Source organism: Catharus ustulatus, chromosome 5, assembly GCF_009819885.2.
Source record: "Catharus ustulatus isolate bCatUst1 chromosome 5, bCatUst1.pri.v2, whole genome shotgun sequence".
Taxonomy (NCBI): domain Eukaryota; kingdom Metazoa; phylum Chordata; class Aves; order Passeriformes; family Turdidae; genus Catharus; species Catharus ustulatus.
The window spans coordinates 58,887,353-58,906,608 of record NC_046225.1 but is presented as its reverse complement, the minus strand read 5'-3'; the positions used below and the strand labels follow the sequence as shown (position 1 = coordinate 58,906,608).

Below are 19,256 nucleotides of genomic sequence, written 5' to 3'. Positions count from 1 at the left end.
GTTACGTGTATTTATCTATGTCAATAAGATACTGTTAGGTTTTTCTCAGTTTACAAAAGAATTTTTTTTTTTGCTCAGGGCTTATTTAAGAACACAGATGTCTACAATTTGAAAAACTAAACTAACCAATAGGTTATAAACCAAATATTCTTTTTCATATACAAGTCTTTTAACACATGCAAGCAGAAAGAATAAAGGAACAGTATAGGGAAATGGAAATAGGTTCCAAAACTACCTTTGCTTTTTTTTTTTGGTCTTACAACTGAAGAATGATAAATCAAAAAAATCATTTATATTGGATACTGCATGTATATTAGTTTGAAATAAATAAAGTACAAAATCCGATAATATTGGCTTATCTCTCTCTCGTTTAGACTTAGGTTCCCATTTTCTGTCTCTGTTTTGGAAGTGAAATTTAGAGTGCTAATCCATTTGGGAACAAAACCTTAGTTACTGAATGTTTTTTAATTACTGCCAAATAATTAGCATTTCATTGCATGGAAAATTGAAAAGAAGATGTAATATTCAGAATAAATGGTAGGAAGGACTGACTCCCAGTCTACAGCACAGTATTGCAAATTTTTATGTATGTGCCTCTTTCACTTAATTTTTTTTCACAGAACCTCTTTATGTACTCCATAAACAGCAATAGCCTAGAGTAGAGTCAGGACTTTCTAGATGTTGATTCTATGGTATTTGTTTCAACTTTTCTACCTCTCCTGTGTGCTGGTCTAACAGGTACTCTGACCGGGTATAAATATCTCTTTCAAAATAATGTAATAAAGAGAAAAAAAAAATAATGGTCCATCCAGATTATAGCTTCGGCAATAAGCACCTTATCACATATTACTGTGTTCTGCTTGCAAGCTGTGACACAGAAGGATACCAGCAACTGCAGATTTAAAAAAAAATGAAATTAAAAGGTCACCCCCTTCTTTGTCTAACACTCCCTACTGTACCCTTACAATCATATGGCTTCCTTCCAGGCCAGCTTCTTTACAATTAATGTGGGATTATTTTGCAAAGAAAAATAAAAATGTTAATCAATCTAAGTTTAAAAGTAGAATAAGGCCCTGTATCTAAGCAAAGCCCTTCTAGCTTTGAAAACTCTGCAGTTTGGCTCATTTTGTGTAAAATCTGTTAAAGAGCAATCAGATATTTGCTCTAGTAGGCCCCAGGAGTTTGGGATTTTTTTCGTTTTGAAGAAATCACTGTTTATTCCTTCAAAGGTACAGTTCATCTCTGGATAACTGAACGGTTTTTTTAATAGGGGAAATCTGAAATCAAACTGAAGGCAGTATTGTTATCAGGCCATAGAGCCAGTGATAGGGAATGTATCTTCATTCTCTTAATAGGCATTTGACAAAGTCATCCGTTTTCTCCTACAGTAATCAAACTTCACAAATATTATGAAAATTAATCATTATTCCTACACAGGTCTTTCTAATTTTTAAGAAGTAACCAGTTATTTCTTCAGTTGTTTGCCAAAAAAAAAAAAAAGTTCCTAAGTTGAAAATTCACTATAGAAGGGCTGTAAAACTGGGAAACTACAGCGGAAAAAAACCCTAAAAAATATCTATATAACAGGTATAAGATTTGTAAAAGTCAAAGCTCACGTCTGGCGAGTCTGGGTTCTGAAACTTCTGTCTGTCACTGCCAGCATGTATTGCAGTCTTCATTTGCACATAGGTTCAATGTACAGTTTACATGATTTGTGGGCTCAGCTAACACAGTAATGCACAGAACTGTGGCTAATCCATAAGGAAGAAAGACACAGTATAGATCTATTTATTATGAGACAGCTTGGGCAATGCAAGGTACGTTACAGTTTGCAGATGTTCAAGAAATTTACAGGTAATTTTACCATTTCATTTTGCCATCTATGTGATCCTCCAGATAAAAAATACGTTAAAGCAAAAATGCATTTAAAGAAGTGTTCTCAGTAACACCATCATGGGAAGGGTTGAAAACTGTGATAGCCCGTTTTCTCACTGGCAACTCCTACTCCATAACAAAACAAAAGCTGAAATTGTATTCTTCATTTTGTTGATATAAAGGAAAGGTAATTATCATGGATCAGAACCGTACTTCAGAGAACAGGAATATAGTTTTCAGAGAATAGGAATATGGGAATCACTTTGGTGTCAGCTTCTTAGCAAAAACTAAAAAGTGATGCTTAAACAAAAAATCCAATCCCATATTTGTTGGATTGCATCAAAAGAGTGAAGGACAGCTCAGCATTTCATTGATATAGAAACACCATAAAGTCTAAAATATAAAGTCTATTTTAAAATTTAAAGCAACATGTCAGATAGATCCTGTCCAATGTAAATTAATAGTTTCTTGTTTCTGACTATCCAATTTGTATTTTTAAGGGCCTGTGGATGTTAATATACTTGCAAAGTGTAATCCCTGTTTATCAAATCCATGTAAAAATGATGGAACCTGCAATAATGATCCAGTTGACTTCTACAGATGTACATGCCCATATGGTTTCAAGGTAAGTACTGCATGAAGAGGAAAAAATGGTCGCTGAAATGTAAGCTTATCCTTATACCTTGAATTATTCTTTGGCTCCCTTCCAGTGTCTGTATTTTTTTCTTACATTGCAATTGTTGTTCCCTGTGTAGGGTCAAGACTGTGATATTCCCATTCATGCTTGCATTAGTAACCCGTGCCACCATGGGGGAACTTGTCATTTGAAAGAAGGAGAAAAAGATGGTTTCTGGTAGGTTTAATTGCAATAACAGGATGGAAAACTACTGAGATCTTTATGGTAAACTAATGTTGGTGTTAACCTTTAGGATCTCTCTGTATGCTGGTAAGAGCACCACAAAGGCAGATTTTTGGAAATTTTCAGAACATGTTGCCATCCTTGGAAAGCTTCTAGAGCTTTGAATCTGTTAAAAACAATGACAAATGACTGTGATTAGTTGAGGCATATAAGGTCAAGGCAGCATAGTATTGACTCCATTATGTTAATTAATAGCTAGATAGATCCCTGCTGAAAAAATCTCATAATTCATCTGTTGTTGTGTGTATTACTTCAACAGACAGCATGTAAATGATAAAATGTAAATCCCAGTGAAACAGAAAATTAATGATTCATTTGAAACTCACTATGCCAGCAGATAAACATGCTGTGAGCATTTTTAATCTTGAGTTATTTAATCACACAGTACAATTACTCCAGATGTACTTCTTGAATTATGAAATAAAGTTCTTTAGCATTCTTATGTGAGATTATTAGTCATTTAATAATCTACACCTCAAGCTTGCTAGAAATGACACTTCAGAAAGATACAATTCATTATCCTGCAATTCGTTATGACATTATTCTTACTTTTAATCCAAATTCTGCCCAAGGATTAAATACTCTTCCATTAAAAATTAAGTGTATACATCTTAGTACTATGCCTCAAGAATTAAAATTGACATAGTCGTGCCTCAGAATTTGACCTTTTCCATTTATTTGGTTGAACACTACGTATTTTGAAAATCAAAGCAATCTCATAGTGAAAACTTCAGAAATTATTGGTTGTGCAAATTACATGAAAATGTATGTGTAGTCATGTTTGAGTGACTTTTACATTTACTATCTATTTTGATGTATTTGTTTTGCAGAAACGTGATTAAAAGCAAAAAATAAATGACTTTGAAGAATTTATGGGGGCTTTTTTTTTTTAATATGAATACACGTACATTAAAGAGAGTTTTATATTGGGGCATTTAACTGACTGATTGTGGAAAACTACTATTACAGACTAATCCCTGATTCCACAGTGTTGTCCATGTATTTAACCTTAAAAATCTAAAAGGATCACTTTCCATAAGAAATATTATCTTACAATGTAATGGAAGAATGCTTTTACTGTTTTTAAAAGCAATATTCCATGATTTAATTTAGCAGGGTCCTTAAACTGAAGACTAAGATACAATTTTAGAAACATTTTTCTGTAATTTAAAATGCGAAACATACTTTGGGAATGTTTAACATAAGGGGGCTTTTTTACATTATATCAGCAATGTTCTGTTGTGGAATATTATAATTCTAATGTCATTCTATTAATTACAGAACTCCTTGTCTGGACTGCCCACCTAAAATATCCATGTGGTTATTTGGTTTTCTGTATTACAGGTGCGCTTGTGCAGACGGATTTGAAGGTGAAAACTGTGAAGTAAATGTTGATGACTGTGAAGACAATGACTGTGAAAACAATTCTACTTGTGTGGATGGAATTAATAACTATACGTGCCTTTGTCCACCTGAATATACAGGTAGGAGTATAAGAGAAAGCACAGGTAATTCAAGAATTCCTAGCAGAACAGTAATATTTTCCACTTTGCAGCTGTATTATTAGTTGCTCTGCAACAGACTTAATACCAGATGTCCTGTATGGTTTGTAGTCCAAACTAGATTTAATGTCCACTCATTAATTCATTTTTTTTAGTTTTGAAATTATGGCATTTTTATATTTAAAAGGTCATTCAAAATCTGCCCCTTCTTACTGATTGCCTAGACACCCCAGTGGAGGACCGTTGCAGCTGTAGAAATCTGAAAAATGTTCTGCTTTTATCCTTAATCCTCATTTTACTATAAAGACTTCGTCTGTGCCATTGGGGAACTATATTTGGCACCCCTGGATGCTGTCCTGTACTCTGCTAGAAATATCAATACCGAGTGTGATGCTTCCCGCACAGAATAAAAAGACAAGTGTCTTTTTTTTCTGTCAGTTGGCAGCCAAGCCAAAGCATATCCTTCTCTTTGTGACAGAGGATCTCTTGCTTGCTGTCATGGTCTCTGTGGGAATGGAGGATAGTTGGAAGAGCAGCATGGAAGAAGTAGGATCTATTGCTTACAGTGATTTTTTTTAATAGCTCTTCTAACCAGACAGGTCTGTTTTCTATCAGATAGTTGACTACTAGAAGAGGATAGAGCTTAAATTCATTATGATTTGAAGTGCATAAAAGAGAAATGTAAGATCCACAATAATTTGGGAATTAATTCTACTCAGTCATCCTGTATTTTTACTTTAATTGATTAAAGTTGAGCTCTGGGAAACTGTAAGGAGAGGTAAATGCATGAATTAATTTCATTTATTGAAAACCCACCTAATTCCTTTCTCATCCAAAGAGTTTCCTTCACCATTTCTACAGACTGTTTGATTGCTCCCCTGTTTCAGGGTATTCAAATTTAAAGTCAACATTTAAGTATTGGGAATGCACAGTGTGTGAAGATACTAAAACACAAGTATGAGGAATACAACTTCATAATCTAATAGAGGTATCCTTCCAGTAATTATTCTGGATAAATGTTTGGTAGAAATTTCCCAATGCAGGACAAATATCTACAATACCTAAAGCAATACAAAAGCCAAAAAGCTATTTAACAATATGTGGATGATCAATTTTTAGAAGGAGAGGCATAATCTTCTCATAAGAGAAAATACTGTTTTGACAGGTACCGTTATTTAATACCTAATTGCAGTTGACAATTTGAGCCTTGGAAAGAAATAATAGGTAACAGCCTGAGTAAGCAGAAACAGCAGTTCTACAATTAATATTTCAGGAATCTGTGAGTCAAGTTCAGCTCCCCCAGGATCAGTTGCTGTCTCCTGTAAAACTGGGATCAGGTATTCTCTTGTGTAGGCTGGAAGAATGCAAAGCAAAGTCACATCAGTCCAGTATTGCTCTTCAGTGGCTTCATGCTAAGAGGTTTCATACACCTGTTACATAGAAGGTAGTTCACTTGAAGCTATGCAACTACCTCTGCAGCTTTGGAGGTGTTTTTACCTGTGTTGCTCATTTCTACATTTTCATCCTTACTTTGGGTGCCTGTGACTGCCAGAATCAATAGCTTATTGGGTCCACAGTATGCCATGGGAAGAATTGCTTTTTATTAAATATCCACAAAGTGGATACAAAGGGTTGTCTGTATGGGCTAGCCTAAAACTTTGATCAAGTGTGCCTGTTGCATTTTTGGAGTATTGTAAATGAAATGCAAATTTTAAATTTACATTTAAAATAAAAATTGAAGCACTTCTCTATATATCTCTATGGATAGAGAAAAAAGGAGAGAATAAACATTGATAAAATTTTTGATATTTGTATTACAGTTGTGCTTATTTAGTCAAAATACAAGAAAATTAATTTTTAAATTTGTTTAATATCTGTGCATAATTTTACCATAATGCTCAAAATCTCTGCTAAAGTCAGTATGACGTGAGTAGGTGAGAGTCTTCTCACCAGCTCTAAAAGAAATCAGAATAATCTATTTCTAATCAGTAAGTTTAACCTCTCAGTTAAAAACTTTTGAGAATTTACACCAGCTCATCAGGCTTTTTTCAACATTTTTATTTTAAAAAGACCCTTTTTAAAAATGCATCACTAGAACCTCAACACATTTTATAGTACTTGTTGCAAAAAATTTAGGTTTTCCATTACACAGAATAAAGTATAAAATTCTACAATATACTATCTATCATACAAAGCATCTAAGAATAGGACACAATTTTTTAGATCTTAAGTGATTTTTGAATTCACTTATAAGGTGAAAATGTAAAACATTGAGCTAGCCAAGGAATCCTCATATCTGTCATCCACAGTCTTGCATAATAAATAAACTTCAGTATTAAGAATTACACTGAAAGCAGTCTGGGCACATCAGCGTCTAAAAAGAGTAATGTTCAGAATATAAAGTAACTGTACAGTTCCCTCAAGTGTGTATGAGGTACCGAATAATTTGTAGAACTTTGCTTTTTCTCTGGCCTATAACCTGAATTGAAAGATAAATAACAGAATCCCTGTCAAGTATATATATTTGGAGTGATGTTCATGAGGAACTTCGTAAACATTTGGATTTTGGCATCTGTTCTAGCAGGTTAAAATCAAATATGCATAATGTTTGTTTTTTATGAAAGGATTTTTCACTAAATGAACTCATGTACTAGCTAGCCAAAAGTAGCTTAACAATCAGGAAAACAGGCTATATATTCATATTCAGTATATACAAAGATTTTTAAATTCTGAGGTATTGATTCTCTAGCTTAGAAAGTCCCTGAGCCATAAGTGGCACAGTGAAACTTATTAGGAAAATACTACTGTAGGCTTGCCCTGTCCTCTTTTAATTAGGTTGACTACACTCTGAATTGGGTTTGTTCAACATGTCACAACATATATGTACTCAATATGGATTTGCACTAGCCCAGAATATTTTTCTGGGTGAATGGTTTTCTGCAAATATGCTTTACATTTCAGTAGTACAGTATAAGGAAGAATTCAGATGAAACATGCTGGTATGAAATGTAAATCATTCTTCGATAAAGTCTTATTTATATGTGGAGGGCTTGTTAGAACCAGAAATGAACTGCAAAGAATGTTGCAGTGTAAAACCTAACTTTTCTAACAATCCCTTGAAGATCAACGCTTCTCAACTATATTGTGTTGATTTAAAAACAAGCAATTAGAAAGCTTATTGCATTACGCCATAAGAATCAGGAATCTGTTTTGCTCTACCTCAGTTAAGTTTTGCAGCAGCCACCACAGGTGGAAAGACAACAAATGGTATTTGCACTATAATATGAGCTTTCTTAAGATCACAGACTCCAACTGCGACACAACAGTAAGCAAATGGAATCAACAGACATTCAGGGTTTCTGATGAAACCTGGAGAAATAAAACATTTAAAATACCTCACTATGTCCTGCACTCTTTAATCTTGCAATTCTCTTAACATTGCCATCTCCTTTATTTTAACCCCAGTCTAGTATACTTCAGGTCATTTTATGTACATTCTATAGATTACAGATAATCATTTCTCTTGCTCATTGTCGTCAGTCATTAGATCACAGAACTGATCCAGAAGTAAAACCTCTCTTACACCACTGGTGGCATGTACTTCTTACCCTTCTGTTTGTTTTGTTCTGCTGGAGGTGAGACTTTGAAGCTTGCTTCGTTTGCTATATCAACCTCTCTGCTGCTATAGTTGTGCATTAGCTTAATGTGCTATGCTGTTGTATTACAATGTAAAAAGTCTCTTGTCTCTTCTGTCTTTGTCACTGCAAGCTGCTAATCTGAATGAAGTGGAAAAAGGTCAGTTGTCTTTTAAGCCTATTTTCACTTACGTTGGTTTCTCACTTTCCTTTTCTTAAAGGTGCATGGATTTCAGTTATTACAAATGACCAAGTCGTGTATAGGCATATTTAGAAAGCTCACTGCAAATCCTCAAATTAGGCACTTGGCTGTTGCTATGAATACATGTCAAAAGAATGTTGTTAAAGATGCAGATGGCTGTGCAGGAGTACTTTAATACTGCATTCAATGTCCTTTTTTCAGATGTACTAAAAGCTTGTGCAGACATTGATACAGGACTGAAAAAAAGCTTACATTGTTATGTTCTGAAATCCTTATTCTCCTCACCTTAAAGCCATCCCTTGGTCCCGTGATAATGCATTCTCTGTGTTACAGCACTGTTTTTCTTTAATATTTTCAATAGATTGTGTTACTAGAAAATATACTGGAGTATCAAATGGCAATCTTCTTGCTCATCATTTCTGTGGCTTCTTATTTGCTGTAAATATCTAAAGAAACTGAAATGACTGTATTAATCTCGGGCTATTCTAGAAGAAAGGTAACATTGAAGAGATTTATGACACTAACTTTGCGTATTTGGGTTTTTAATTTTTTTTAAGTTTCTGCTTAGCACCTATCACACTAACAGAGATAAACCATATTCTCTGCAATCCAATCATATATACAATCTGAGACCTAGAATAATCAATGACAGCATATTTATAAAGTTGCATATTAAGTTTTAAAAGCAAATGAATATTTTTGGTGTATTTGCCATTAATTTGATAAATATATTTTCAGTTTCTGAGGCAATAAAATATATTATATGTAGTAATAAAAATATGTTCATTATCCATGAATTAACATGTTGAGTAAGACTGCAGTTATATAATCTATGTTGCTTAATAACATCTATTTGATTAATTTAGACATCTCAAGAATAATTTCTACAGCTTAAACTCATAGCATAAATTTTCTCTGTAACTGAAGCAGAGTATAAGATATTTTCAAAAAATTATTCCAGCCACAGGTTCTCCATGCTTAAACTGTCTTCTATTTAGACATGTCGCTGTATTTGCATTTTATTGCTACTCATCTGGACAACAAAAATAGACTGCTGCTTTTCTTGTTTATTACACAAGTGTGAACTGCAACATATTAAAATTACTGATTATAGAAAGAACAAACTCCTCACAAACAAACATCCAGGGGTGAGAATTAAGTTTGGCTCTAGAACTAAGCAGATGTGTATGTGATACATGTTGATATTAGCTTGCCGTCTGAACATGAAAGTTATTAATAGTCTGTGAAGTGCTTGGAGGATCAGTTTTATCATGCCAGACATCTTTTGAATTGTGACAGTATTAGGGAAAAAAGGGATCATTTCAAGCAATTATCTCAGTTTATGCAAGCCTCAGACGTTACTTCCACTGCAATAAAGGAGTTGCATTGCTGCTTTGAATTCACTGGTAATCAGATAAGTATCTTCCTGAAATTTAGGCATGCAAGTAATGAAATGCAAATCATGTGCTATCAAACTTGATAAAATTTCAATTATTCCATTAAATCATAATTCTCATCCTTGTAAGAATTGCACGTGTTACAGATTCTTAGAATAAAGAGATGTATTTGTTACTCTTACTTTTATCACTCATAAAATTTTCCATTTCATCTACCTTAATATACTTTAAATTGCTATTCTATATTAAAAGCTCAAGTATTAAAGTAATTTTGCTGCATTTGCATATTGGGAAAATATACATGATACTTGTGGCAAGCTAAGCTACCTGCTTCTGGTTTAACCATTGCCATTAATCTATGATCTACTCTTCTGTTTTCCTTAATTGTCTTAAAGCTTACCTGCCTAAAAGTTACTGTTTCTTTGCTGTTACCAGTGTACCTAAAACTAAATAGAAATGTTAAAGTAAACTAAGCTAAATAAGCCCCATCTTACGCTGAGATCCACAAGCACGGGAGATAGCTAGAAATGGTGGAAGATGGGAACAGTCCAGCAATTTGACTCTAAAAAAATGTTCAGACTTATGATTATAAACTGCATTCTGCTGTCACTGTGAACTTTGTAATTCTAAGAAATCTGTGCCTCATATAGTAGATATTTTTATTTGCATTTTCTGAATAATGAGCTTAAGACTTGAAATAATTTATGGTGCATACTGTGCATCAAACTCAAAACTTAATAAAAATGCCACAGTATTCTGTATGTAGTTTGTCAAATGGCACTGACATTTTCCAACCTCTTCTGCACCCTATTGGCTTTTTGAGTCACAGTATTAAACAGAGATCTCCAGTCACAGAGTCAGATAGTGATACATAATTGATAAAACATAAACAGTGCAGAAGTTGACTCACAGTGTATCATAACTAAACTCAGAAGCTGAAATGGATATATAAGCACACACATAAAATCCTTCTATTCTAGTCTGTGGTAGGTATTTGATATTTTGACTTTGGAAGAGGTAATAAGTCTTCTAGGAAGAACCTGGGTTTTGATAATTAAAACTGACTACTGTTGCTTTTGGATTCTCTGTCTAGTTTTAGGATTTTTTGATATCAAACTCAGCTTTGCTAATAAAGGTGATTTTAAACTTCTTTCTTCATAAATGTGCCTGTAATTAGCAATGTGCTATTACATTAAGAAGCCCATGTCCATTTTTGTTAGAGCAGTCCTTTTCATTCAGAAATGTAGTGGCTGACAATGCTTTATTTTTAAATTTATTTCCCAATTATTCAAAATAACAAAGATGTAAATCCTTTTTTACCTCATTGCCTTGTTAGTCATTATTTGTTGTACTACATAGCTATAAAATGGAAAATCCAGAGTTAAGGGTCTATTCAACCCTGAGCAAAGAAGGCTTGGGGAAATGTTTTCACCCTGTTCCAGTATTTGAAAAGGCGGCTGCAAGGAAAATGGAGACTCCCTTTTTTACAAGGAGTCACATGGAAAGGGGGAGGGGTAATGTGTGTAAATTACTCCTGGGGAGATGCTAGTTAGAATTAAAAAAGAGGGAGACTTTTTACAGTGAGGACACGGAGCCTTTGGAATAATCTTCACAGGAAAGTGGTGGATTCTGCAACATTAGATTAGACACTTTCAGGATTCAGCTGGAAAGGGTGCTGGGCCATCTTGTCTCTTCTGTTTTTTCCAGGAGATGATCCTTGAGGGATAAACCTTTTATTCTGTGATAAAGTCATAAGAGTGAATTAACACACACAGGAAACACAAACTGACCTGTGAATCTAGCAAACATACAGCTTTGGTTACCTATATAAAGTATCATCAGGATATATCAGTATTTAATAATGTTGTCTGACTGCTTAAGTCTACGTCATCCTCTATGCAGAATCTCAGTAAATATTTGTCTTGAGCTTGGAGGGCCGTATTCATTTGTGCCAACCACATAATTACATTGGGTTCAATGTTACACTATACCAGAATCCAGGCTCCCTTAGATTAATTAAGCCAGATGTTTTATGAAAAGAGTTATTGCTGGTTCTAATTAAACTTTGGAAGCTTTTCACAGGTTTTTTGACACTTTATCCGCTACTTATTTTTAAACAAACTAGTCTGTTCCTTATTCTTCTATGTACAGAAATGTTCCCATCTTTCAAAAACATAATTACTTAGCCAAGCTCTTACAGAAGCCTCAGTTACAGTATTATTAGATGGATAAAAGAATGTCCTCACACATTGGTGTCAAGCTTCCTTGAATTGAGGCTTTTTTCACAACCTTTTCTGATTATTACGATGTATGCTCTTTAAACGTTGTATTACGTTTCTCATATCAGGAAACTCTCTAAGATTTCCTTCCAGTAAAGTCAAGAACCCTAAGTTGATAAATCTGGGGTTTTTTGTACAATGAGTGTTTCAGTGTCATCACTATCTTTTCATTTCAAGAAAATCAACTACTGCTTTTCACCTTGTCTCATTTAAATTCTGGTTAACACAATGATTATTCAGTATGCTGAAGGAGAGGTTTCTTCACCAGGAAACTGTATTCTTCAGTGGTTCAGATTCCATGTCCCATAATTTACTTACCTTTTCTATTAACTTTTTAAGAAACAGGTTTAGTTTGGCCATAGAAATGCCCCATTTAGAATATAGATCTATTAGGATTTGTTAATATTAACAGTTATTATCTATTAGCTGTACAAACCTTGCATTTGGGTTATCTTTGCTTGTTCTTCTGGTATTTTCATCTTCATTCAGAAATTGTGTATCTGATGTACATATTTGGATTCCATCTTGATTTTTTTCTTTACTGGTTCTGTGCACAAGTCTGTCATTAATGCTACTTTTTTTTTTTATAGCTAAAGGTTGTACTATAAGTAAAGCTAACTTTTATGGCCATAGTATTTTACATGAGTCTTTTGCTGCACCATTCTGTTTCCTGTTTGGTGTGGACTGTTTAGCTAAAACTCCAGGGATATGATTCACCCTGCATACAATTTGCAAATGCCAGGGTAAAGTTTCCTTATTTTTCTGCTGTCTCAGCACAAAAAGTTCTGCTTCTATGTGCTTTTTTACCGAGTACTCAGATCAAACTCGGACCATAATCTCAAAAATGCTTGGTGATGTTTGATGATGTTTGCAAGCCATTTGGCTGCAGTATGCTGGTAGTGTAGCATTGACTTTATAATTTGAAGTGGACATTTTTTCAAAACTGTAAACCTGTTTAAAACTTAAATGCCCAATCATTATGTAGGATTTACAGCCAAGAGTGGGAAATAAGGAGATTTCAAGTGCCCCTGAGCACTCCACATGTGGTGATTCAGCTTTCAGTATAGTTTTGAAGATATTACGGCCAGCAACCTTTGAATACTAAAATGCAGTGTACTCTAAGAAATCCTGTGTTTTTTAAGTACCTGGGGGAGGATTTAGAGAAATGTACAGGCTTAGACACTATTGAGTAAAACAATTTGCCACTCAAGTTATTTCAGAAATCTGTGCCAATCATAATCTAAGCCAAATTAATGTCCTTTAGCAAAATCAGTTTAATAAAAAATGCATATTCCTATTATGCTGCTCCTAAATTGCCGTTTTCTAGGTAGTTTGGTTTTCTTTTCACTGAACTATTGCTGTGAATGTGCAAGAGACAGCAAGCTCCAGCCCTGCTTGGGAGATAGGCTCAGTGTGTCGCTTTCAGAAACTCTCTGATATGCTGTCAGATTTAATAATCTTGGGAATATTTAGAGGTGCTTTTATCAAAGTTTTGTTAGTATTGTACAACCACGTTTTTATTATTTGTAGTTGGGGTGTCATGTATTTTCAGTTCTGCGTGTAATTTAATATACAATATATTCCAAAATAAGATATTTGTATAGATGTGTATATGTCTGTCTATATATCCACATACATGCATTTCTAAACCATGGGAATGTGCACAAACTGGGTTAAAATAACAGTCATTTTTGCTTATTCTACTCCCACGATCCTTAAAATCTGAACTCACTGTTCCCATACTTATATCTCACTCTTAAACACTGCTGGTCTTTAAACAGATTTCAGTGATTACAAGTTCTGCAGTTTGACTAAATGCTGTGTGAAGAATAGTATTGAAGACCTCTTATATATGTATTTGTTTGAACAAAACCCTTTGAAAAAAGGAAGGGATCTGGGTTTTGTTTAATATATCGTGGGATGCAAACAATCCCTGGTATTTCAGGATTCTTTGTTCACTGACCTAGTCATAACAGTTGCATATTTCCAGACTAATAATTCTATTGAGAGCTTGAAGAGGCTTTGAGGATAGAATTTTAATCCTTTGTATTAGTCATCTTCAGTGGCCTGCATTTGATCTCCATTCAGTTTCCTACATATATTGACTAAGTCATGTTGTTACTGACAGTTTTCCTGAGGATCTTAAGTGACCTGTTCATGAGGGCCATTTTCATATATTAACTCAAACCTTTATTTGGTTTGTTGAGAAAACGCGCTACTTGCAAATTGGGAATGTGGTGTTTATTTATTTATTTATTTGCTTACTTACTTAGCTATTTATCTTTTTTTAAAATCTTTGTGTAGAGCCAGTCTGGATCTTTTGAATGTCTGCAAAATACTTGTCTAGTTGTTTTTTGGCTTGTCCTCTCGTTTTTGAAGATGTAGAGGTCCCATGTCTTATTGCACTTACTATACGTTTTTCAGTTGTTTTTAACTGACATAACTGTCTTTGCTCCCGCTTCAGTTTTGCCTTTTTCTCCATCCTTACTTTAATATAGACCGTTCCTCACTTCTTTTTATGTTTTTGTTTATTTGTCCACTACACTGCAAGCCACTGCCATGCTCAGCTCAGTAAAACTGAGGGATATATACTGCCTCTTTGAAGGCAGGTTCAGTTGGAGCAGTGAAAGTGTCTGATCATTCACTCCTTTCTTCTGCTCTTTTCTTTGTCGTTGTAATGTACAGTTCTACTTCTCTTTGCTTTCCAGATCATGTTTTATTACTGGACAAAGGACAGGGACAACCATACTCCTTCCATAGCTTTAGAGTCTGATGGACCTGTCAGTCCCTGAATTCAGCAGGCACAAGGCTTATACCTGTTTATTACACATATATTTTTCATATGGATGCTGGAATAAGTATATCTAGCTTAAAAACCAGTGACAAGTTTATCAAGTGCACCATCCATGGTATCATCTGATAAGTTAGGGAACAAGATATTGTTAATCTGTTTAGAAACGTGTTTCCTCTTCATTAAGTTGCAAATAAAAAAAAATAACCATATTAAAATACTTTTTTAGATTATAAGCTCATTTTGGAAATTAGAGCCACTGCCTCTATCAGCAGGGAAGGATAGACATTTTATGTAGATTATTTTTTTCTCTTCTTTTCACAGAACAGATTATAGATAATTATGGTACATTAACAAATGCAAAAAATGGAGAGTCATATTTAACGAAAAGTAGAAAACAAGTTTTCATTTTTGGATAATTGGAATTGTATTGACATGCAGTGATATTAACAGGTTTTTTTCAGGTAATAGATTACTTATAGTGATAGTGCAAATCTGGCTGTCTGTATGTAATGTGCTTAGAAATAACTAAAAGAAAAGCATATTGATGGCTTTTTTGTTCTAGTGAGTTCAGTCACTAGTGTTGCTATATAGCAGAGCTAGATAAATATTGTAAATGAAAAATAATTACAAAATTTATATTTATATCCACGTAGAGATGATTCATATTGAACTTGATATTGTTTATAAAGAAGTTAGCAAGTATATTATTATTTATTTTTATTTTTTCTGTATTACCATTTATTTATTAGTATTTATTAGAAAGGTATTTATTATTATATAAAGAAGTATGCCTATTTTAGTATTAGCAAAGGAATTTGTAGCCATTGCTTTTAAAATTCTGTTTATTGCTATTTTCGGGTCACTGTGATGTTTTCACTGAATTGACAACATACGTTATATTTCAGGTGAACTCTGTGAGGAGAAATTAGATTTCTGTGCCCAAAACCTGAATCCTTGCCAGCATGATTCAAAGTGTATCTTGACACCCAAAGGATACAAGTAAGTGTGAAATGCTGTTAGAATCCAACTGAATCAAAGTTTCTAATTTCTACCCTAGGCGTAGCTTCCTTTCCTTCTGTTTAAGTGGAAGCCAATTCTATTCTCAAAGTACTAATTTTGATTGTTATTAAAACTTACAGCAGAACAGGCCATTATTTTCATGTGAAGCTGCATTATTATCTTAAGTATGTTTTACTGAATTTTAATGATCCTTTAAAGATTTAATTCCAACCAGATTTTAAATAGAAACACAGGGTAGTTTTTATGATGGTCTATACAAAACCCTTATAGGAGTTTGAGCAGTAGGAAAATAATTGCTTTTAATTGAAGTGGAATAATTATATTACTTTTAGAGAAGTAATTGTGAAAGAGATTATTAGGAAGGCACACTGGAAGGTGTAAAGTAAAGAAGTCCCTCCCCAGGAAAGCTAATCTTTAATTACACCATATCCTTATCATGATTAATTACTATGCACAATTTGAAGTTGTTTTAATAGGCTTTAGGCTAATAAATACAGGAAACCTGCAGATTGATATTGTTCTCACAAGTTCCTGTTTTATGCACAGCATGCTTTTATGCTAAAATAGATTATTTATTGTCATTTCCACTACTTATGAAATGACATTTTATTTAAAATATGGCAAAAATTTTTAAATATTCAGTTGAATGTGAAATTAAGTTGATAGCTTCCAACTGGCAAATATAAAAATTGTTTGATTTCTGTTGTAGTGCATTATGTTTGTTTTTTCATGTCACTTCAATAAACCTAGTTTAGTATCTTATACTTTACTGTTCAGTTCATTACAGTAATTTCACGACTATAAGGTGCACCCTTTTGACTAAAATTTTCCCCAGAACCCGGAAGTGCGCCTTATAGTCCGGTGCGCCTTATCTGATGGACAAAGTTCAAAAAATTTGCCTACCTGGAAGTGAGAGCTGCGAGCCACAGGGGCAGCCAGCAGGGCCATGGCTGCCAGGTGGAGGCGGGGGCGGAGCCGCCCCTACACAGGCACGCCCCAGCCCTGTGGAGGCAGAGCTGCCCCTCCAGAGGCACGCCCCGGCCCCATGGAGGCGGCACGGAGGGGCGGCAGCCATAGCCCAGCCCCGGAGAGGCAGCACAGAGCAGGGTGGAGGCCGTGCCCCGGCCCCGCCGGATACAGGCAGGCCTGGGGGCCAATGGTTGCTGGGTTGAGGCGGGGCCTCGGCCAGCAACCGCGCGGAGGGAGCTGGGGGCGGAGCCTCGCTGCAAAAAAAAGTGTGCCTTATAGTCCGGTGTGCCTTATGGTCGTGAAATTACTGTAATCTTTCGTGTTACTTTTAAATCAGAAAATAGCATATGCAGTGTACTTCAAGATGTATCTCAGTCAGACTTTTAATAAGATGCTTTATATTCTTGTTCCCTTACCTTGTTCATACCTGTTCTTGAATAAGAAATGAGATCTATTAGATTGAAGTACTAAATTTAAACTTACATGGCTATTTAAAATAACTCTTGCCAGCTTAGAGCAAATTTTAGGTAGTAAAAGAAAGAACACTGAAGAGGGAATCACAAGATGTAATGAAGTGAATTAAAGACATCTTAATTTTAAAAAATATATGGATGCATGGATTTGTAGTATTTTCCATTAATTTTTGACAGAGTTCTTGGTATTCACTCGGTCCTATATATGAGAATTCCCTGAAGAAATACCACTTACCTTAGCAATGAGAGTTGCACATGGGCAAAAAAAAGCCCAGACAAACCAACAATCAAAAATCATTGCATACTCTATTGAGGATATGCTGTTTCTAGACCAGTGGGGGTTCAGGGAAGACAAATGATGGGTTTTGGGACTTCTGTTAGTTCACCAACCATGGACCTATTTGTAGTAAATCAGACTGGTGGAACTATAACAGCAAAAAATTATGCATAACTTTTAAACTGCGTAAATGGACCATTGGTCCATTCTTAGCTGTTCAGTTGACAACCATCAGTACAAGCTTTGGATTATTTTTCTTGGTTTCACCAGCCAAGCATATTGATTATGTTTAGTGTTTTCAGCCATGAATAACATCCTGTAACATTCTGTGTTGTTCATAAATTCTAAAAACTGTATAAATTATTCATGAGGGCTCTGTAGATTTGCACACAAATCTTCAATATAATGGCAGATGTGTAAACATTTTAACTAGCAAACCTGTATTTGTTACATATGTAAATTCCCTGTCTAATAGTGTCATTAATAGTATCATTAAGCACACAAAGTATAAGTAATGCCTTCTTCCCCTTGATTTTTAAGCAATACAGTTGTTCCTTAACTTTTTCATAATCATACTGGGTTGTTAAAAGGCACTGTGCTATCCAATTTGCTTTCCTGTTTTACAGATGTGATTGCACACCTGGATATGTAGGTGACCATTGTGATATTGACTTTGATGACTGCCAGGATAACAAATGTAAAAATGGAGCGCAGTGCACTGACGCAGTTAATGGATATACGTGCATCTGCCCAGAAGGGTACAGGTGAGAAAGATCTGAAGGCAGTACAAACATGTATGTCTTCTGTCAAAGCTGTTTTTTCTTGGAAACTGATTGTTTTCTGTTTTAATTCAGTGGCTTGTTTTGTGAGTTTTCGCCGCCTATGGTTCTACCTCGCACCAGCCCTTGTGATAATTATGAATGTCAAAATGGGGCCCAGTGTATCATAAAAGAAAGTGAACCAATCTGTCAGTGTTTATCAGGCTACCAGGGTGAGAAATGTGAAAAGCTGATCAGTATAAACTTTGTCAACAAAGAATCCTATCTGCAAATCCCTTCAGCTAAGATACGCCCCCAAACCAATATCACTCTACAGGTAAGTTTGCTTGTCTTTTCTGGAAAAGAGAGTAAATGGCTTTTCATGATGTGAAAAATGACCCAAAGTGGTTATTGGCTCACTTAAAGAGCTTTTCACAGTTTGAGCTAGAAATCTAGAAAAGTTAATGCAATAACTATATATTCATATTGAAGTAGATGGGCTTATTGATAGGAAGAGAAAGAGGTTTGTCAATTTGTCCCTTCTTCTAAAGAATTTTATAATGAAGTAACAGACTATGGCAATAAATTCAGAGATTCATTTAATAGATAATTTTGATTAAATATCTAGTTTTAGTTATTTCTAAATATTTCTATCTTTTAACTAGATTGCCACAGATGAAGACAGTGGGATCCTGCTGTACAAAGGCGATAAAGATCATATAGCAGTGGAACTGTACCGGGGTAGAGTGAGGGTCAGCTATGACACAGGATCATATCCAGCCTCTGCTATTTACAGGTGAACCTGGATGAAACACATTTGTAACTGAAACAAAATATATATTCATTACTTATATCAAAGCCACATTTTTTAATGCATGGTTAAAAGAAATATATGCAAATTAATGTGTTGTCAGACACTTAAAACTTCTTGCCAAAAGATGTGATTTGGTTGGCAAGTAACTCTAACGCAGATATGTCAGACAAATAATATATTATTTGATGCATTAAAACAGAATAAGGGTTAGCTTTCAACAGAATATTTATACATTTGTGTAAAGCTCATATGTAGCAGTGGAGTTTTTTCTTTGTTGTAACTGCCAAATAATTTCCTAGTGTACTGAGTAAAATGAAAAACTACACTGCATAAGCAGAAATT

The 19,256-nt window shown here is 34.6% G+C and overlaps 1 protein-coding gene across 10 annotated transcripts in view; it reads left to right on the top strand.

Annotated features, from left to right (window-relative positions):
* Nucleotides 1-19,256, top strand: part of LOC116996308 (slit homolog 2 protein) — a 259,704-nt gene that overhangs the window by 235,752 nt on the left and 4,696 nt on the right. For 5 of the 10 annotated variants that reach the window (XM_033059731.2, XM_033059738.2, XM_033059734.2 and 2 more), the window contains 8 exons: nt 2,376-2,500; nt 2,631-2,728; nt 4,139-4,278; nt 8,065-8,091; nt 15,509-15,602; nt 17,969-18,106; nt 18,197-18,437; nt 18,766-18,896. In XM_033059731.2, the coding sequence (XP_032915622.1) occupies nt 2,376-2,500; nt 2,631-2,728; nt 4,139-4,278; nt 8,065-8,091; nt 15,509-15,602; nt 17,969-18,106; nt 18,197-18,437; nt 18,766-18,896 (994 nt within the window). The remainder of the gene's footprint in view (nt 1-2,375; nt 2,501-2,630; nt 2,729-4,138; nt 4,279-8,064; nt 8,092-15,508; nt 15,603-17,968; nt 18,107-18,196; nt 18,438-18,765; nt 18,897-19,256) is intronic. The other 5 variants (XM_033059740.2, XM_042779249.1, XM_033059739.2 and 2 more) reach the window with 1 other exon arrangement.